Here is a 21,894-nt window from a genome sequence, read left to right as displayed (position 1 = left end):
TCCTAAGACTAAAAATATATTAATATTAAAAAAGTGTTAACGCTAAAGAGGAATAATAGACCAGCCGTGTAGGTGAGAGTAAAACGACAATGACGATGAAAGGAAAAGTTGAACTGATCATCAGATATAAGAGGAGAAAGGAGAGCAGAGAGCAGGGAGGGAGGGAGGGAGGGAGGGAGGGAGGGAGGGAGGGAGGGAGGGAGGGAGGGAGGGAGGGAGGGCAGCAGTGGAAGAGGGGAAGAGGATGGACTTGCTCGAGGAGAGTGAGCTGTAATAACCTTCCTGCGGCGAAACACATCTCTGGCAGATGCTGCTGGAATAGAGATGAGACCCAGGGCCATGCCATTGCTTGCTGACTGAGTAGGATTTTGTTGTCTATGGACACACGGAGCTGCCAGAACCACTGCATAGGAAAGAGCTCAACGTTCTAACACTCCCCAAACCAACTAACAGGGTCATGATACCCACTGAACTCTGCCTCAACCCTGTTACAACAACACTATCTCTCTGAGACATGCTGCCTATTATGATCAAGCATCATATTTAGTTGTAGGTGGAGTTGAGATATAACTACCGGTATCTGTAATGTAAATCCATATCCATAGAAATTATACTCCACCCAGGCAGGTACTAATATCACTACACAGACTCACTATCTCACTACCAATCAGCCGTGTGAATTCAACACGAGGCCACTTTCCCTGAGTCAATAACCTTTGTTTGTCTTGCTAGGTCTCAGTGTCTGATTGGATAGGCTCTGTGAGGAGAGGGGGGTGGTGAAAGTGATGGGGCAGGCAGGTAATAGATTCTTTATCACCTGAACAGCAGTACAAGACATCCCAGGCAGGCAGCACCGCAGCAGATAACAACCCAGAGACAGATGATTGCTTTTCCCGGGTTCCCAGGTGCTTATTATAACCTTCAATGGGAGGCCTGTCCTGAGCCTGTCATGGCAACATCCCACTCTTAAATGTCTTTTAACCGCTTAGGCCCCTGCTAAACACAAACATTTAGTGAGCGTGACAGAAGCAAGTGACCGCCGTTGTCCTCTATTTAGCTCCAGATCAATGACCAGCCACCCACACTAGACATCAGTCCTACAGAGCCCTTGAGGCCAACCAGAAAGGCTTAGTGATGGACGAGTGGTAGCTTATGTGATCATATTCAACATTTTTTGATTTCAGATCTATCATATCAAATCAGGTGAAATTGTATTGGTTGCATACACAGCAGATGTTATCGCAGGTGCAGCTAAATGCTTGTGTTTCTAGCTACAACAGTGCAGTAATACCTAGCAATAATACCATTTAAATAAACAATGCAAACATAATCCAGATATTTTTTCAATACATTTCAGTACGCGCAATGTTACGGACTGGAATATATATATATATATATCATCAATCTACACACAATGGCCCATAATGACAAAGCGAAAACAGTTTTTAAGAAATGTTTGCACGCCTCCCGGGTGGCGCAGTGGTCTAGGGCACTGCATCGCAGCGCTAGCTGTGCCACCAGAGACTCTGGGTTTGCGCCCACGCTCTGTTGCAGCCGGCAGCGACCGGGAGGTCCGTGGGGCGACGCACAATTGGCCTAGTGTCGTCCGGGTTAGGGAGGGTTTGGCTGGTAGGGATATCCTTGTCTCATCGCGAACCAGCGACTCCTGTGGTGGGCCGGGCGCAGTGCGCGCTAGCCAAGGTCGCCAGGTACACGGTGCACGGTGTTTCCTCCGACACATGGCTGGCTTCCGGTTGGATGCACGCTGTGATAAGAAGCAGTGCGGCTTGGTTGGGTTGTGTTTCGGAGGACGCGTGGCTTTCGACCTTCGTCTCTCCCCAGCCATACAGGAGTTGTAGCGATGAGACAAGATAGTAATTACTAACAATTGGATACCATGAATTTGGGGGCAAAAGAAAAAACATTTTTTTTTAGAAGAACAAAAACAAAAACAGAAATGCAGAATTACATAAGTATTCAGACCCTTTTCTATGAGGTCAGGTGCATCCTGTTTCCGTTGATCATACTTGACATGTTTCTACAACTTGATTGGAGTCCACCTGTGGTACATTCAATTGATTGGACATGATTTGGAAAGGCACACACCTGTCTATATAGGGTCAGTTGACAGTGCATGTCAGAGAAAAAACCGTGCCATGGATTGTGTCGAGGATACCAAAACATTTCTGCAGCATTGAAGGTCCCCAAGAACACAGTGGCCTCCATCATTCATAAATGGAAGGAGTTTGGAAATACCAAGACTCTTCCTAGGGCTGGTCGCCAAGCCAAACAGAGCAATCGGGGGAGAAGGGCGTTGGTCAGAGAGGTGACCAAGAACCTGATGGTCACTCTGGCAAAGCTCAAGAGTTCCTCTGTGGAGATAGGAGAAGCTTCCAGAAGGACAACCACCTCTGCAGCACTCCACTAACCAGGCCTTTATGGTAGAGTGGCCAGACGGAAGCCACTCGTCAGTAAAAGGCACATAACAGCCCGCTTGGAGTTTGCCAAAAGCCCCCTAAAGAACTCTCAGACCATGAGAAACAAGATTCTCTGGTCTGATGAAACCAATGGTCTGATGAAACCAACTATTTGGCCTGAATGCCAAGCGTCACTTCTAGAGGGAACCTGGCACCATCCCTACGGTGAAGCATCGTGGTGGCAGCATCATGCTGTGTCAATGTTTTTCAGCGACAGGGACTGGGACACTAGTCAGGGTGGAGGGAAAGATGAACGGAGCGAAGTACAGAGAGATCCTTAATGAAAACCTGCTCCAGAACATTCAGAATGTTCAGGGGTGAAGGTTCACCTTCCTACAGGACAATGACCCTAAGCACACAGCCAAGACAAAGCAGGAGTGGCTTCTGGGCAAGTCTCTGAATGTCCTTCAGTGGCCCAGCCAGATCCCGGACTTGATCCCGATCGAACATCTCTGGAGAGACCTGAAAATAGCTGTGCAGCGACGATCCCCATACAACCTGAGAAAGCTTGAGAGGATCTGCAGAGAAGAATGGGAGAAACTCCCTAAGTACAAGTGTGCCAAGCTTGTAGCGTCATAACCAATAAGACTTGAGTCTGTAATCGCTGCCAAATGTGATTCAACAAAGTACTGAGTGAATTGTCTGAATACTTATGTAAATGTGATATTTCCAGGTTTTTATTATTATAAATTACAAACATTTATAAAAATCTGTTTTCTCTTTGTCATTTTGCTTTGTCATTTCTCAGTTTCCCAGCTTTGAGGCACCTGTACAATCTATCTGTATCTGTAATTGTTTGTTGATGCAGTAGTTTGGTGGTGTTAGGATGCTCCAGTTTTCCTTCATTCTGGATTTACACATTTTGGGACACAAGTTTGTCCTGCAAACTTGAATGAGTATGTAATGTATAATGTATGTAATCCCAATTGCCTGCTGTGAACATATCAAAAATACTTTTTTAAGGGAGACGTAAAACATTTAAGCCTGAGGGATAAACCTCATCAGGACATATTTATAATATTAGTAATACTGGGTTAATGCGGGGACACGGTACTAGATGACGTAGCCTGATGCAGAACCCACTGTAGGGTGAGAGCAGGGCTAGAGGGACCAATGTAATTCTCTGTGAAAAATGTACCCTGTTACTTTCCTGGCACCCTGGTGGCAGTATGTGGGAGGCATTGACCATGACGGATGGCACTGTCCCTGTCTCAGCCCTGCTGGAGTCTGTGTGTGGTCAGGTCAGACTGTGTATCTAACCAGTCTGTCAGTGCACACACAACCATGCATGCACACACTGTAGCGTCGTCTCTTGGACCAACAAGCTCCGAGACAGCTTCTACCACCAAGCCATAGGACTGCTAAATAGCCATAAGACTGCTTAATAGCCATAAGACTGCTAAATAGTTAATTAAATGGTTACCCAGGCTATCTGAATTGACCTTATTTTGTACTGACTCTATGCACACTCACAAGACTATATATATACACTGTATGTACACACCCTCACGCACACTAGACTGTCAATCACCACAAAACCCACACACATTCACATACACTACATATGAACACAAACACATAACACACCTACAGGTATACAGACACAACACACACAAACACACACACACACACACACACCTGCTGTTACTTACTGGTCATATTCCTTCATGGGGAAAAATAACAATACAACAGACTATTCTAAGACGCACAGTAGACTTACCCAGGGGATTCACCATAGTCATTTTCAGTTCAGTCAGAACTCTCCACCTGGGTAAAGGAGGCTGGTGTGAATAGTTGGGTGTGAATAGTTGTCATAAGAGTGGTTGTGTCACATTGCGTAACGTGTCTTCCAGGCCTGGGTGTCCTGTTGGTGTGTGAGTCTCCCAGTGTCAGGCCACACTGTTCTGTCACAGCGGGGGGGGGGGAGCCCAGAGCCCAGAGCCCAGGCAGATCAGACTAGAATACCTCAGTCATCAATAATCCCCCAGGCATTCAGGCTGTCGCTGGAGCAGCATGGGAGTCTGGCCCAGTCAAAATACACAGCTATGATACAGGGAAATCAACATGACACTACTGCCGAGCTGGTTACCACTACACATTCTAACTGGCATGACGTCAAGATTAAATTAGAACATAATAAATACACTTTTTATTAGTAGTGAATTGCCAAACTGAAGGACATATCAACATGTTGTTTCAAGAGCCTCTGAATAGTATACTAAGAATTAGCATGACATGTTCCATCCATGGTAACCTGTCTCAGTAAATGTAGTACTTATGGTAGAAGTTCTCCCTCTGGTGGGGATAGTGAAGACCAGAGACAAACGTTTATGAACAAGCTGCTTCTGTCCGCAGTTCAAAGCAGGCAACGTATGTGTTCTTCTTAATTATCAAGGTATAATGCACACAGATTGGGCAAAATGTATTTATTTATTTGATTTCACTATCGGTATACAGACGAATGATGGACTCATTGCTTTGTGTTTGTGCTTCACAGAACAAAAGCATTCCGATGCAGACATGTTCTTCTACCTGCTGATGGTGTTCTCAGCCGTCAGCTCCCTGTACACACTGATCTGGGACCTGAAGATGGACTGGGGCCTGTTTGACCGTGGAGCAGGGGAGAACACCTTCCTTAGGGAGGAGATTGTCTACCCACAGAAAGTGAGCATCACACACACATAACCTGCATGAACACACACACACTCGTCCTCTGACCTGACTTCGCCATTATATTTTCCAGGCATACTACTACTGTGCCATCATAGAGGACGTGATCCTGCGTTTTGCCTGGACCATCCAGATCTCCCTCACCACCATGACCAACATCCCCTCTGTGGGAGACATCGTGGCCACCGTTCTGGCTCCTCTAGAGGTGTTCAGGTGGGTTACAGTATCACAGAGCTGGACAGACTACTTCTCTCTCTGTCTCTCTGCCCCCCCCCCCTCTCTTTCTCTCTCTCTCTCTGCTCATTATGTTATACCTCATTCTGTATCCACACACAGGCGTTTTGTCTGGAACTTCTTCCGTCTGGAGAATGAGCACCTGAATAACTGTGGTGAGTTCCGTGCCGTGAGGGACATCTCGGTGGCTCCGCTGAACGCTGACGACCAGACGCTGCTGGAGCAGATGATGGACCAGGAGGACGGAGTCAGGAACCGTCAGGGCAAGAAGAGCTGGAAACGCAGCTACAGCCTGTCCCTGCGGCGCCCCCTGCTGTCCTCTCAGTAAGAACCTCCTCACACACACGCACAGACCCACCAAAAATACACATAACTTACGGCCACATGGCCAGGAATCGGTATATGTTAGCCTTGTGTTTGTCTGACAGTATCCATGTGTCTATTCCTTCTCTCATCCAGATCATCCAAGAAGGACACCAAGGTGTTGATTGAGGACACGGATGATGAGGCCTTCAGCTGAGCCCAAAGCACCAGCTCTACAACCCCAGTGATCACTCCATCACAGAGCTGCCTCACACACACACCACACACACACACACACACACACACACACACACACATACACACACACACACATACACACACACACACACACCACACACACACACACATACACACACATGCACAGGCAGACACAGATAGACACACAGGCAGACACAGGTAGACACGCAGGCAGACACAGGTAGACAGACAGGCAAACACAGGTAGACATGCAGGCAGACACAGGTAGACACACAGGCAGACACAGGTAGACACACAGGTAGACACACAGGCAGACACAGGTAGACACGCAGGCAGACACAGGTAGACACGCAGGCAGACACAGGTAGACACACAGGCAGACACAGGTAGACACGCAGGCAGACACAGATAAACACGCAGGCAGACACAGGCAGACACAGGTAGACACACAGGTAGACACGCAGGCAGACACAGGTAGACACACAGGCAGACACAGGTAGACACGCAGGCAGACACAGGTAGACACGCAGGCAGACACAGGTAGACACGCAGGCAGACACAAACATACACACTAATACATATAGACATACAAAGAAACACACAATAATTCAGTGACACACAAACAGATTAATTTATTCAAGCACAATCTCAGTATATGATATTGGTATAGATGAGATGGGATTACACACACACACACACACACACACACACACACACACACACACACACACACACAGTTTTGAGTTCTTCAGACAAAGAGGGATACACACAAGAACATATTTGGAAAACCCACCAAGCACTGGGATTTTCCTATGAGTACTTACATTTTTTAACAGACTTTATGTTGATACTTTTTGGTTTGTATATTTGTTTTTGTAGTTCTTTGCCATTTTTGGAGATGTATTAGAGAACAAACGACTGTTTACATGCATTTATTATATTAGGATGAACAGGGAGAAGAAATATTTATCAAAAAGACTAATAATAATAACAAGCCTGAGCATGGACTCTGGATCGCAACATTTACCACAGCATATCAACAACATCAACTGGTTTCAACCTGTTGCTTCTTTTTCTACTCCACTTACTGGGTTGATTTTGTTTATTGAGTTGTAATAATAAAGTCAGTGTAAAACCCTGGCGGCACTTGCAGGAAAAGTGCATTTAATACAAACAAACAAAAACAACTTGTACAAAAATATAATTTAAACATATTTTAGTCTGTGAAAGTTGCTTTGTATATTTGTTCATGTGCACTATTATGTACTCCATGTATTATTTAGAAGAATGAGAATAGCTCAAGCATCTGTGCAATGATATGTATGTGTTTCTCAATGGTGGGAATGTTGAATTAGACTTGTGCCATGTTTTCTAAAAGCTACTGTTTCCTTAGAAGACTAAGAACACTTCAGGTGGCTCATTCTCCCTCTCATATAAACTTTTCCCACAGATCAGTTAGCCAGCCCATGTTACAACTTCAACGTTTTGCAAAAACAAACAAGTCAATTATCTAATTGGCTTAGTTCAAGTGCCCTACATGTTCATAACTGTACTTAGCTTTTCTGCTAAAGCTTTATTTGAATGGATGTTGTCCACTGGCGTAGCATCAATCATCTAGCTAGCCTGAGAAGAATAGTCTGTTTGTTCTACTGAGATGTCTGAGAGTCTCGTGCATTTCTCTACCCTTTTAAGAATACTATCCCATTCTCTCTTTTTATTGCTCAACAACTAAAACAGCACTGTGACCATTTTCGATTTCAGTGTTTTCTACTGATTATGTGGGGCACTTTGTATTTTCTCTGTTGTTCTACTTTCTCAGAAGCAGTGGAGCGAGATCAGCTGACAGTGATCAGGGTTTTCCACTGGGGTTCCTCTGACTGTAATATCGCCAAGTCGATCATGTGGCATCTTCACAGGATATTGATTTCATCTGCTGAGATGGGTTTTCCATGGGAGGGATGCCCTGGCTAAACAGGAGATCCTCATCTGTCATGTCTGCTAGCACTTTCACTATCCAAATAACAGTCCACACCCTGATCTGCCATTCTTCCTCTGACATATCTACGAACTTTACAACAAAGCTACTGCATCACCTCTTTTGAATGTAGAATGCATGCGTCATGTACAGTATCATAGGCCCTGGGACTTTGCCTGTGTCAGGGTTTTTGGTGGTAGGGTTTGTCAGGCCTGTTGACTAGAAAAGGGACCAAGTGAGCGAGTCGTATACCTGCTGTGTCAAGTGATCTTTAATCCTGGAAAGACTATGCTGTGAAACAGTAGTTCTCAGATAAGATAGCCGTGATTAAATAGGCCCGTCCTCCTTGGGTTGTAGGGCCTGCAGTATTTACTCTGTTGTTTAGGACTGGGTTAGCTCACAGTTTCAAGTCTCAGTGCCCAAAAATGATGTTGAAGGTGAAGTTGATTTATCAATGATCAACTCATTCTACAGTACATGTCTGTTTCTCATGCTTTTATGGCAATGCACTCATCAACACAACTCGTGATTTTGCTTTAATATATGTTCCTTGATTAACATTGGTACTTTTTATTACTTGGTTTCGCCAAGAAAAAGAACCCCATGGAAATTGTTCAACTGGCATCCATTGTTAGCGCTCTTTTTGTTTGTTCATTTTGTTACATGCATGCTTTACTTATATCATTTTCAAGCACAATCTATCAGCTGTAACTTTGAAGCGGGTAAGCCCCTTATCGTGCACCTCGTGGCTTTTCAAGGGAAGGATAAGTGTGTGTTGTTGACTGCTTTCTCCCCACTCACTGTTGGGACAGCCTCTCTCTTTCACCCTGGGGCTCAACTGTGTTTACACAATGCAGTAGTTGATGTACAGTGTTGATGTGTCGATCAATCAGCATGAGCTTGTCTTGCCTTTCTCTTATCTTTTCTTTATTATTTAGACTGTTGACGTGTCTAATGAGTAATGACAGTTGGGGTCCCAGCACAAAATATTTGTTTAAATTGCAAAGTTCATAGGCTACAAAATGTTGTAAATGTGTAATAGCACCATCAACAACAAGAAATACACACATTGTCGTGTGCCTTTGAGATAGATTTCTTCCATTACTGTGGTGATGATGCACTTAGACATATGGCAATTATGGCTGTGCAATTAAGTCTGGTAGTGATAGAAACCACTATCACAAAACACACAATTCAATTATCTAACTACTGATTGTGTCCTCTTTGTTGGAAGAATAGTTGCTTCCACTTTCTTTCCACACTCACAACAAATATGGAACAGGCTAGTCAACCAGTCTTTCCACCAAAGAGCACCCTGCTACAAGGTCGCCTTTGGCATTTCAGTCCTTTTGAAGTGATGGAGAGCTCTTCTACCCCCCAAAACACACACAGATACACACACACTCTGTTTAATCTAGTCTAAAACTTTAACACTGTCCTCTTTTGTCAGAGACCACAAACTTCTCCCTCCCACCTTCATGAGATTGTTTAAGTATCACTCTGACAATTGTCTTGCCTGCATGCTGCTTTTGTTTTCCATTGTACATATCTGAATGATTGTTTTAATTATCTGGAGAATACTGATTATTCTAGCTGTACTGTTCTTCCTTGATTACATACATTGTTTTTCATTTAGCTTTAGAACAAGCAGTATTCCAGGTGTTGAGGAGCATTTTGATTGTTCACAATCCTGCATTCTTTAAGTGTAAAACCTGTTGAATTGTGTTTGTTAAAAAAAAAAAAGAGAAAAAGTAGAAAGTGAACCTGGATTGTGATTGGCTGTATCTTGTTGGTGTTTCCATATTTTTTCCTGGCTCCCTCATCCTCAGGGTTTGCGTCCAGGGCTACTGGAGGAAGGGGACTAGGGGTTGACAACACTCAGTCAAGCGAGTGATGACACTAACAAGATACTAATGGTTTCCTAAGATGGAAGCATTCTAATGCATATGACTGCTTAGCAGTTATTCACTAATTTATGTACAACTGAGCCATTTTTAATGTCAAGATATGGTTAGAAAGTGATAACCCTTTGACATTGAGGGTTACTTTGTATAGGTTTTTTCTAAGACCTGAATCATACGCAAGCCCTGACATCACATTTTCTCATGAGTAATACCTCTCAATGATTTGCTGATTTTACTGCTTGCTAAATCCCATGTTATGTGCTTGATGTCTCTGCATATTTACTTCCTTCTTGATGTTGTTGTACCCTTTCTAAAGTAGAAGACTAATGGTGTCTATAGTAACTACATGGATGTACTTTAAACGCGTTATGAAAACTGATAAAAAGATCAGTTATGTGGTTGTGTTTTAAAAAGACAAGAAAGGAAATGTCTTACAATAGCCCTTTTACAGAGTAGATTGTAAATGTTGAGTGTATAACGCTGTACTATGATGGTTTTAACGATGGTCTCATTTGTATTTCTGTATACACTTTGGTGATCCTGTCACATCTGGGTTTTATAAACCACGCATATTTTTTTAAACTGTCGCCCTGGCTCTGGCTTTTTTATTTTGTCCATTCCATAATAAAAATAGTGTTGTCTGTACCGAGATTTCCTAATGTTGAACATACATACATACATACAAGGTAGGGAATTTTGTTGGCAAATTCTTTGGAATGAGAAGAAAAGCCACAATGTTGCACTTCCAAGTTCTGCAGCCCAACACAATCAAGAACACTAATTATATGGGGGAGGTGTTGCTGTATATACAGTACCAGTCAAAGGTTTAGACACACCTAATTTTTCTTTTATTTTTTCACTATTTTCTACATTGTAGAATAATAATGAAGGCACCAGAACTATGAAATAACACATATGGAATCATGTAGTAAACAAAAGTGTAAAAATTAAAATAGATTTTAGATTCTTCAAAGTAGCCACCCTTTGCCTTGACACTATTTGCTATTCTCTCAACCAGCTTCACCTGGAATAGTTTTTCAACAGTCTTGAAGGAATTCCCACATATGCTGAACACTTTTGGCTGCTTTTTCTTCACTCTGCATTTCAACTCATCCCAAACCATCTCAATTGGGTTAAGGTCAGGTGATTGTGGAGGCCAGGTCATCTGATGCAGCACTCCCTCTTGGTCAAATGGCCCTTACACAGCCTGGAGGTGTTGGGTCATTGTCCTGTTAAAAAACAAATGATAGTGGGACTAAGCCCAAACCAGAATGCTGTGGTAGCCATGCCACACCACAGTACCTTAAATTCTAAATAAATCAGTGTCACCAGCAAAACACACCCACACCTCCATGCTTCACAGTGGGAACCACACATGCGGAGATCTGTTCATCTACTCTGCATCTCACCAAGACAAGGCAGTTGGAACCACAAATCTCAAATTTGGACTCATCAGACCAAAGGATAGATTTCCACCGGTTTAATGTACATTGCTCATGTTTCTTGGCCCAAGCAAGTGTTCTTTAGTTTATTTTTGTAAAAAAAAAAAATGTGGGGGGGAATATCCAAAACATGCAGTATAGTAATGGTTTCTTTGCAGCAAATCGACCATGAAGTCCTGATTCACGCAGCCTCCTCTGTACAGTTGATGTTGAGCTGTATGTTACTTGAACTCTGATGCATTTAATTGGGCTGCAATCTGAGGTGCAGTTAACTCTAATGAACTTTACCTCTGCAGAGGTAACTCTGAGTCTTCCTTCCTGTGGTCTTCATGAGAGCCAGTTATAGCGCTTCATGTTTTTTTGCGACTGCACTTGAAGAAACTTTCAAAGTTCTTGACATTTTCCGTATTGACTGACCTTGATCTTAAAGTAATGATGGACTGTCATTTATTTCTCTTTGCTTATTTGAGCTGTTCTTGCCATAATATGGACATGGTCTTTTACCAAATAGGGCGATCTTCTGTATACCAGCCCTACCTTGTCACAACAACTGATTGGCTCAAATGCATTGAGAAGGAAAGAAATTCCACAAGGAACACCTTTTAACTGAAATGCATTCCAGGGGACTAACTCATGAAGCTGGTTGAGAGAATGCCAAGAGAAACCCTGGAATGAATAGGCGTGTCCAAACGTTTGACTGGTACTGTATATAAAATGTTAAAAATGCTTTTCCAGGCTGTTTAAGAAGTTCACAACTCGGTTGTTTTATTCATGATAACTGATACAGGATAAATGTTATACATTATTTTAACACTGATAGTTTATTTTAGTATGCAAAATGACAAACCAAAGTAAAGATTTGAATATGATACATAATTCTGATGTTCCATAAAATGTACAAAGTTAAATCAATTGTGAGGACTTGTCACACTGGCAATCAATCATCTGTTTAGTCACAAGAAAAAGAAAAATGACCAGAAAAAAAGTAAATCTCAAGAATTGGCTGCCTGCAAAACACTAAGATCATGTCATTTTACATTTATCATATTCATGTAAATGCATATATAAAATGTGTACAGTTGTATATGCACATACAGTAATCAAATTACTGAAGTTGAGCTTACTGTACAAAAGACATTGTGGAGCATGAAACACATTTTTAACCATTTCTCAGTACTTCAGTATAAACATATACAAAAACAAACAAAAGGCCCTCTGGCTTCAGAAGCTAAAAACTACAATGGACTTAAAAAAAAAAAAAAAAGACATTCACATTTCTGAAACAAACAATGATTTTATTCTCACGTCCCTCTGCTTGCACTGCTGACTGTGTGAACAGAGAAGCAGCATGGGTGAATCGGATGAAGAGCTCCTGTGTTCCGCACTGGATCCCCCAATCTCAGTCTCAACACGTCTGCAAAGTCCACCCAGTCTCTCTCTGTGTGTGTAGTAGGTCAGGTGTGTGTGTGTGAGAGAGATTGTGTGTGGATCCAGCCTCTAGGGAGAGGGGGGTTTCCTACTGTAATGCACCTGGTATCTGTTGACAGGCAGGCCTTTGACCTGTGTGTTGAGGCAGGTGGTCTTGCAGGGGATCATGTCCTCTTCCTCCTCACCCATCAGCCAGTCGTGGACCGAGCGATCGGCCGCTGGAGGCACGTGCTCTGCCAGCCAGCCCTGGTGCCACTTGTCAAAGCGCTCGTGCTGTTTCACAGCCACCCTGTGCTGGGACTGAGGGAGAGAGACGGGAAGAGTTAGACCTACAGACAGTGCTGGGACTGAGGGAAGAGTTAGTGAAGCCTACAGACAGGGCTTCATGCACCACTGTGGAAGCAGTCTGGATGATAAGGTCCAGCTGATGCCAAAACAAGACACAGAACACATTAAATGAACTTGGAACCAGAATTTGTCTGCCATCTAAAGCTATAAATCAATAAAGAGACTAGATATTCTTGCCTTAGCTGTTCTTCACCTCAAAACACATACGGAGTAAGACATAAATACTAATAGCTACCTTCCTGGCTTTGACCAGCGCTCCCCGGCGGTACATGTAGTCCTCAGAGTTCATGACGAACACCATCTTGTGGGTGTTGAGTTTAAAGCGGCAGTCCAGACTGCCAGCACTCTCCACACCCAGCTGCCTGTGCCACTCCCGTCTGCAGCGCATCGCCTCCACCTGGCGCACCTGCCAGCGTCTGAAGTGCCTCAGGTTCCTACACACAGAGACCCACACACGGTAGCACAGGGAAGCGGGGGACAGTCAAGAGTTTATCAGAAGGAAAACACTGTGCCTCAGGATCAGACAGAGGACCACAGGGACAGCCACATTCAGATTAAAATCAGGGCCTGTGATACTAGGACTCATTTTGTGCATTGCTGTTCTGGCGGGCAAAAACCATCTGCACTCAAATACTTTTGCGCAGTCATTAGTTAAAACAGTGAAATGACAAAATGTGAAAACACAATAGAGGATTGCTATGTGACATCTAGGGAAATAATGTGGCTTCATACGATGGCCAATATATGCACATCACAACTAACGGTAATAGCATGAATCTCTTACCTGGGCAAAAATACAGGTTTGAAAAAGTAGCCTCCAGTCTGCGAGCAAAGCGTCGACTCTGTCCCTACAAACTGTTCCATATAGCTGGACAGGCACTGGACAGGGAAAGAGAAAATGTAATCAATATGGAAAAAAGCCAGGAAATTGCAAAAACACTAAAACTGAGATTAAATAAGAAAAAGGCTATAAACTCAGAGGTTTAATGATCATTTTACCTTGTATTGACTTTTGAAAGTAGGTGGGAGAACTAATGTTTACAATTTAATAACCTCAACCTGTGTTGTATAAACACAAGCTGCCCATCAAAATCTGAAGCAGCAAGTTGCCTTACAAGGTCAGTCTATGTTGATGTCCAAAGGGAATCCTGTGACATTCTATGGGTGCGACTGTCCATAGGATTCTTTACCTGCACATCCAGGGGATCATCAGCCTGGGCCTCCTCTGTGTCCAGCAGCTCAATGGTCAAGGTGACCTGGCCTTTGTTCTGAATGAACAACACCTACAAAGGCAAATCACACCACAGCAAGCTATTAAACATCAACGATTAACACCTGACGGTTCCAGAATACACAAAATCTCTGTTCCAAACAAGCAGCAGCTAAAGCCCTACACTAACGCTAGGAGGAAACGATTCCCTCTCAACCAAATAAAAGATACACCCTCAGAGTCTCCCCATGCTCAAGCACAGAATCAATAGAAAATCATATCAAATATTCAAGGCTAAAAGTTTCGGCGTCTGTCTCCCCAATGCAGGCCATTACCTTGAAGCAGTTCTCCTCAGCCATGACCCTCTCAGACTTCCACTGGTAGCTGGTCTCCCAGGCCGCTCTCACACACTGGGACGACAGGTTCCCCCCCGCTGCACCCCTCTTCCTCTCAGCCAGGTACAGCTCAGCCACCTGCAGGCACACCTCGTCACTCACCAGGTGCTGCAGCTGCACAGAGACAGAGAAATGATATGTCAGCCCGGAGGAAGGAGAACCACCAGGCATTCAGAGAACAGTCAAACACTTCAGGATCACAATGTTATTGAAGTAAAGCATGAATATGTAGTGAACAGATATGGATCTGGTTCTGTAGAATGCAACCGGGCAGCTTAAGAGACAACCCTGACCTGTCTAATGGTATTCTGGATGAGCTTGTCGATGGTGAAGCCGATGTAGGCGTGTATGGTGAACATTTCCCGCAGTGTGTCCTCATACTGCATAGACTCCAGGTTCCCATCCAGGAGACTGCGCACCATGTCCAAAAACGCTGGGTAGTACTCCTCCAGTTCCACCTCACCTGTGGATCGAGTACAAAACAACAAAAAAACACACAAAAAAAACAGGGCTAACTTTAGCCCAATGTTCCCTCTCCCATACAGAGATACACACTCACCAATGTGGAATACAAAATATTAAAAGACAAAAACAGAGAAGTTCTCTCACTTGGCTGTTTGAGGCGGAGCTCCATGGCCAGGTCGCTGGCCTTATCCCTGCGACCCTCTGCCATCAGCAGCCTCTCACGGTTCTGCTCAGCCCGGTGCTCCAGCAGCTGCCGTTCTGCCTGCCGGTACACCCTCAGCAGCCGCTGGCACAGGGTCTGGTGCAGCCGCAGGAAGAAGTACCAGTTGTTGTTGACGAAGAACAGGTTGTAGACTCCGTCCAGCTCCTTCTGGTGCTCTGCCTCAGGGTCTCTCAGGTCCACCTTCTCCCCTCCTTCTGGGGCCAGGCTGTGAGAGGAGGCTCCACCCAGCTCCGCTGTCTGAGGAGAGGTGCAGCGCCGCCGCCTCGACTCCCCGTTCAGTTGCTGTTGTTGCTGCGGCTGGCCAACTGGTGCTGCTACTGCTCCGGTTATGCTGCTGCTACCACCACCTCCCCGGTCTCCTCCCTCCTCCACCTCGGCCTCCTCGTCCGTCCACTCCTCCGTCTCACTGAGCTCGCCGCGGCGGGAGAAGAATAGGTCAGGGACAAAGTGCTGGATGATGCGCTTGATATGGTCCTTGTCATCCTTGTGGATGGTGGGCTGGCGTTTGACGTGGTAGATGATGAGAGAGGCGGCGTCCTCCAGGATCTGCTTGTCCTCATAGGTGAACACCATGTGTGGCTCGCTGACCACTGCCGCACTGCTCCCATCACGCCCCTGCTGGCCCACGCCCCCCTCTTCTGTGCTCTGCTCCTGACGCTGAAGGGGTACAGACGTGTTAGAGAGGAGATGTATCAGTTTATCAATAAAGAAAGTAGACAATTGACATCGGCGTACTCGCCTCATCATAAACACTTTCAATCTCATTGAGCAGGCTCTTGGATCGGAGGGCCTTCATGTCATTTTGCTTGAAGTTGACCCCCTGGTGGTCCAGGGACTTGAGGTAGGCCTTCTCATACTGCTCCCTCCAGATCTTGTTGAAGCCCTGCTGGGCTTCTCTCCACTCCTCCTCCTTCGCTTTCAATCTACAGACACAGCAGAGAAGACATGGAAGAATTAACACACAGCTAGATTCACATTCGCCAAGTATCTTAGTTACACCCCTGGATGTGTGTGTGGTTTGTGTGTGCACCCTGACCTCTTGAGCACCACAGGCACAGCAGTAGCAGGGCTCCTCTTCAGACCCTCTATAATCTCAGGGGCCTTGTCGCCATAGATACGGTAGACAGCTCGGCGCTGGATGACCTCAGAGGTGCCACCCAGACAGTCGTCCAGGCGGAAGCGGTCCTGGTCCTCGGGCGACAGACGGGACAGCTTCTTCTGAACACTCTCCAGGACCCGGATGGTGGCCAGGTTTGTCTCCAGGACCACATCCAACTTGAGGAAACAGGAAAATAACCATTAGCAATCCTTCTGGAACATGTTCATCTAAATGATTCTGCAGAACGATGCCCTGGGTAGATAAGGGAGAACAGTCTGTTTGTATATAGTTTGTGGCTGAAGTAATAGTAGTTCTGATATCTCATCTTGCTTACTTCAAACCTCTCATCCTCACAGCGATGAAGCTGCTCCTCATATGGGGTTTTCTTAGAGCTTGCAAACGTAGAGTCCTCTGACCACGAGGGGAAGGAAACCCAGGTGTCATTCAACACCTGTAAATGCAGGAAATGAGGACTTTAACACCCATTTGGTTTCACTTTCAATAACCACACAATTAAGAATATTATCATTAAAGCCAACCAGAAGCCATTAGTGCCTGGGAAAAATAATAATCACATGCTCAATTCTGATCCCTGTCAAGGCCAGATATCTAGCCCTCAAACAACTTTTTTCTGTCTTCCACTAACAGACTCAAAAAATGCTATGAACTTGGACTAGAAATCAGTGCTGGAATGGCAAATCTTAAAAAAGATTAATGCAGACCTCTTTGCAGATGGCAGTGCGGCCGCTGCACTTGGGCTGCTGGTAAGTCTTGGGTAGTGCTCTGTAGCTGGATCCCAGGCGCTTGCAAGATGCATAGTCGACCTCCCTGCCCCCACCCCCTTCCATGTAGCGGTCTGACAGACCCGACATTGAATGAGAGAGCTCCTTGTCCCCCAGAAATGACTTGAACTGGGTATATAACTCTGGAAACTTCCTGGAGGAAATAATGAACATGTACAAATAAATGAATGGCTCAAGAGGAGACTTGGCAAAACATACTGCCCTTCATATTGTACAAAAATATCAGTATGCATTTATTTACTCCGGAAGACATCAGTGACTGTTCCCTTTGAAAGCTCCCATGGTCCAATGTAAGCTCCCACAGTCCACTTACCCCAAAAAGGGGGTGACAAGCTGCAGCAGCTCTGCTCCCGAAACCACTTCCTGGTTAAACAAAGCAATGCAGCGGAGGAAGTTTTCATACACCTCCTGGCTCTTGAAGAAACGTCGAACCTGCAACAAATCAAAACATTATCGTCATTGGTGACCAAGGATTTCTTGATGTCTGTCAGAGCCAAAACATTATGGAATCATTCCAACACTGACACTTGTGTCGTCTTGAGCATTACCTTGTCAAAAAAGGTGAACTCCCGCAAGACTCCATGCTTCCCAACTGAGGCAAAGGACTGGTCTTGGGAGCACGAAAACTTCATCTTTTTCTAAAATAACCAAACCATAACCAATCACATACAATAAAGGTCTTCTAGAAAAATGCTAAAGCATATGAATGTGTGATTAAGTCCAAACCTTGAGCAGTGGCGTCATGTGCGGCAGCAGCATGGGCCTTGATCTCTTCTTGCTATGTTTGCTCATATCCTCATCCTCTGCCCTCTTCAGTTGGTCTTTCCCTGTCAGGGAGCTGCCAGTGAACTGAAAGAACACAGAACTAATAGTTCAATATAGCAACACAAATGGCACTGAAAATCAACTGATCAAACATAATGACCATGGACAGGTAACAATCTCAGAAAGAAGGGGAAAATACTAACCAATGATCTTTTAGCATCTGGTAAGAACTGTCCAAACTCAGCCAGTAAGTCCTCTTGACCTTTGAAGAGGCTGGCAACTTTTGAGAAAACTTCATCCTCTGTCATCCCACTACTACTACGACCCCGGCTCTCCTTGACTTCAAGCTGCTCCTTCTGTTAGCACAAAAACAGACCATTGTTCCATCTGAGTAACTGTGATAGGATACACACTCATCTGCAACAATTTAAAGTTGCTTTGACCTAGATGCTAGCAAACAACTTCACTTTAAGCAGACATCAATCAAATGTGTTGTTTTCAATTGACAGATAAACAAATCAATTACCATATTGATGACACAGTGTACCTGGTAAGTGTGTAGTATCTCAAGGAAGGATCTGTAGATCTCTGGATGGTCTAAGAAGCGGTTTTTGATCTTGTTGACATAGCTGATAGCACTGTCAAATTCTACTGGGCTGGGCTCCGAGGCAGGGGGGGACACCGAGGAGGACTGTGGCTGGGACTGGCTCTCTCTGCTGGGGAGTGGCAAGGACAGTCTACTGGGGGGCTCTGGGGGTCCAGAGGACGAGGAGATGCTTTCAGGCGATGCCACAGCTTCACTTTGGGCAGACCCAGCTTCAGCAACAGATGAGCCAGTGGCACTCACAGCAGGGCTTGCAATACTCTTCCCCTGGCCTGGGGAGACCTACCAAAGAAAAGGTACACTCATGTTAAACATAAATTAACTTCACAACATGCATCTTAAGAGCACCTTCGTGTGTGACCATATGGTCTGCTCTGGTGAAAAACTCCACTTATATATAGGCCCACTATATAAACTTTGTGTGGATATTGATTCATAAAACTGGGTTACACAACTTGTTGTGCAGAGGCAGCCAGTATTACGACTGTCTGGAAACCCAATCAATAAACATTTATAGTGACCCACCTGGGTAGAGAAAGGTGACTGAAGGAAAACCACTCCATTCTTGGGAATCTCTATCCGATAGCCTGGGGGCAGGAACGCATTGAATCCTAAGACAAGGTCCGGGTGTCCGTGGAAGAGCTGAGACACACGGTTTATAACACCTGGTGTGTCAATGCTATGAACGAGGAGAGAAAGACTTTTATAGGGACAGAGGACATGACCTTAAATGAGGTGGCATTAAGAACATCTGCTTTTCATCACATTTAAAGGCCCAGTGCGTCAAAATTGTGTTTTTACTGTGTTGTATATCATATTGTACAAAAGCTGATGAAACGAACACATATAACATTTGAAGGTCCCAGCAACTACACAGGGACCTTCTAATCAGCAGGTTTCCATAAGCGGGTGTCGTCTTTCCATGGTGGTACCACCATGGGGTAAATCGATTAATAGATCAATAACAAAAAGAGAGTTCCAAACCTCCCTGCCAATAATAGCTAGTTTTCAGTTTCCACCTCCCCACTCAGACCTAACAAAACGTTTACACGATAAAAGTTTTGCCCAAAACACACTTTTAGTCCATTTTAATGGAAATCTATTACAGTAAGGTTAGCCAGTATTTGTTAGCCAGAAATGATTTGATATTAATATAAAAATGTCTGCATTGGGCCTTTAATTAAGATAGATTTTTATACTATTAAAGTTAATCACTATTCAAGAAATAGGAAAGGGAAATGCTATACCTTTGTGATTTAAATTCTTTCATTATGTCAAGAAATTTGTTGTATATTCCAGGGTCATTCCCAAATCGTATTTTCACTTGGTCCAGGTATGATAGGGCATCTTCAACCTGAGGGTAAAGATCATGGTGAGGCACCAAATGAAAATTCATTAAACAAATTGTTTTTTTCTCTCCAGAACATGCAAGAAATTAAGGGGCCCACTCCAGATTTCCACCAGATCATCAACAAAGAACATAGTGTGGTGTGTGTTATGTTATAACTGTTATTACACGTTCACAAACACAGGGGCAAACCAATCATGTTGCTCCTCAATGCAGTCACTAGCTGAATAACTTGACCATAACTCGTTTAGCTAGCTACCTTTCCAACTATCTACCAGTATTATTTGCAGCTACACTTCAAATAATAGGCAGATAAAAAAAAATATTGCTCAGACTAGTTTAATAAATAGGTTTACTATACATGACATCGAAACACCTTTGTCTTTGATACATTAACGTAGCTCAAATCTGGCCAACTATGAAAACGCAAACTGTATGGTTAGCTAGCTAACAAAATCGATGGTTCTGTGTGCTTGGTGGAAAACAAGGAATACGCCTGAATAAACAATAAACGTTAGGGTTTTCTAAATATACCATGCTGTTCATAACCAAGCGAGTGAACCGACGAGTATGTTTGCTAGCTGTCGACCTCGGATTATAAACCAGCAAAGACAAGTCTCCCATTTTGTGCCAACAAACACCATCCCATTCTAGACAACGCACGTTTGACTTTGTTCTGCCTGGTAGTGTGGGCAGAGAAGGTGAACAAGGAACTTCGGATGTCCGAAGTTATCTGACAATCGAAACTAGGTAGCTTCTAGCCAGCCAAATCAACTTGCTAGATAACCTACGTTACATCCTACTAGGCTGTATTTGGATGACCCAGTGACTCATTACTAAAATCGTGTTTAACGCCATTGAAGAACCCAAGTTAGCTGGCGTTTGCTAACCTCCACTAAAGTACTGTGCATGCATGCGACAACAAACGCCAACTAGCGTTATCTAGCTAGTAACATCCCAATCAGAACCCCTTATGATTAGCTAGCAAGCTAACTCGTTAGCATCGAGAGATGGCCAATATCTGACGAACACAAAATGGTTCTGAGAAAGACTTTTCCATTTTTGTTCCCGTCTCTTACCTTCAGTTTCTGAAAGTGCTGTTGTTGCACTTGTTTTTGTACAACATAGGCCTTGTCTTGAATTTGGTTTATTTGTTTCGGGTTGCTGTGTGCCTGAATTTTCGCCATTATCCCGGCGATAGTAGCCACTACTACTTGATTATAAGCTTCAGTATATGGTTGTTGGCTAGCCGACAAATCTTGCTCTTCGTCGGGAAACCAGCTAGCAACGCTTATTTGGCTAACCTTAGCCAGCAAGCAATAGGGAAAATCCAACCAGGTAACTTAGCTATGATAAGCTACTACTCGATTTGACTTTGAATGAACGCCATTATTGGTTCAACGAGTGACTACTACTGGTGCGCTATGTCAGAGTGAAGCCTCTTTTAAAACAAGCTTTGAGACAATGGTTGCTGATTATGTTATTTTAAATTAACGATTGCCTGTCTCTTTAAATTCGGCGGCAGCTGTGCAGTCAGTCTTGCTCAATCTTGGCATCCGGAAGCACAGTTGATCAGTGCGCAGACGCATGGAGAAAGGGGTGGAGTCGGCTTCATTATGATGCGTTCATAACAAGTGGGAAGGTGGTTATTACCAATTGGATGCATTCACGGTTCTTCAACTCGTTGAGAAATGCAGATTGGCTAATGGCCAACAAGCTACTTCAACCATAAACGAAAGGTACAGCTATCATGCTTGTAAATAATTCAGATTTTTACGTTTTGTTACATTTAACTGCCAAAAATGCTGTTATCGAGAATTTCCTTAGTGGGTGACTTCAGAGGTCAGTATGTGGGAGAAGCCGCGCTCAGCGATGATAGACGAGTAATTACCAGTTGGAAGGGTCGTTCGTGTGTCCTTTTCCCAGTTGAATGAGGTAAATACCACCTTCCCACTTGTTTATGAACGCAGCATAACTCGAGT

At 44.2% G+C, this 21,894-nt stretch overlaps 2 protein-coding genes across 4 annotated transcripts in view; one reads left to right on the top strand and one right to left on the bottom strand.

Annotated features, from left to right (window-relative positions):
- The window catches only part of LOC109902632 (xenotropic and polytropic retrovirus receptor 1 homolog), a 94,827-nt gene extending 84,458 nt beyond the window's left edge, over positions 1 to 10,369 (top strand). The window contains exons 12-15 of one of the 2 annotated variants that reach the window (XM_031785970.1): positions 4,975 to 5,141; positions 5,221 to 5,360; positions 5,484 to 5,705; positions 5,841 to 10,369. In XM_031785970.1, the coding sequence (XP_031641830.1) occupies positions 4,975 to 5,141; positions 5,221 to 5,360; positions 5,484 to 5,705; positions 5,841 to 5,901 (590 nt within the window). In that variant the 3' untranslated portion in view covers positions 5,902 to 10,369. The remainder of the gene's footprint in view (positions 1 to 4,974; positions 5,142 to 5,220; positions 5,361 to 5,483; positions 5,706 to 5,840) is intronic. The other variant, XM_020499151.2, reaches the window with a different exon arrangement.
- A 1,594-nt stretch (positions 10,370 to 11,963) lies between these two features.
- sin3b (SIN3 transcription regulator family member B) lies at positions 11,964 to 21,496 on the bottom strand. Of its 2 annotated transcripts, none has more exons than XM_020499156.2 (19): positions 20,992 to 21,496; positions 19,812 to 19,918; positions 19,090 to 19,243; positions 18,508 to 18,846; positions 18,164 to 18,316; positions 17,922 to 18,044; positions 17,744 to 17,833; positions 17,509 to 17,627; positions 17,115 to 17,328; positions 16,727 to 16,843; positions 16,330 to 16,568; positions 16,033 to 16,216; positions 15,215 to 15,950; positions 14,899 to 15,068; positions 14,546 to 14,719; positions 14,191 to 14,283; positions 13,785 to 13,879; positions 13,236 to 13,434; positions 11,964 to 12,952 (listed from the first exon to the last, which is right to left on the bottom strand). In XM_020499156.2, exons 1-19 carry the CDS (start codon positions 21,097 to 21,099, stop codon positions 12,722 to 12,724), a joined length of 3,645 nt encoding a protein of 1,214 aa, XP_020354745.1. In that variant the 5' UTR covers positions 21,100 to 21,496; the 3' UTR covers positions 11,964 to 12,721. The 2 variants fall into 2 exon arrangements, with proteins under 2 accessions (XP_020354745.1, XP_020354744.1); XM_020499155.2 differs by having other exon boundaries at positions 18,487 to 18,846; positions 20,992 to 21,481.
- Positions 21,497 to 21,894: the final 398 nt, after the last annotated feature.

The sequence above is a fragment of the Oncorhynchus kisutch genome, linkage group LG13 (assembly GCF_002021735.2).
Source record: "Oncorhynchus kisutch isolate 150728-3 linkage group LG13, Okis_V2, whole genome shotgun sequence".
NCBI lineage: Eukaryota > Metazoa > Chordata > Actinopteri > Salmoniformes > Salmonidae > Oncorhynchus > Oncorhynchus kisutch.
The sequence above is the reverse complement of the archived record's forward strand: the minus strand, read 5'-3'. Positions and strand labels throughout refer to the sequence as shown.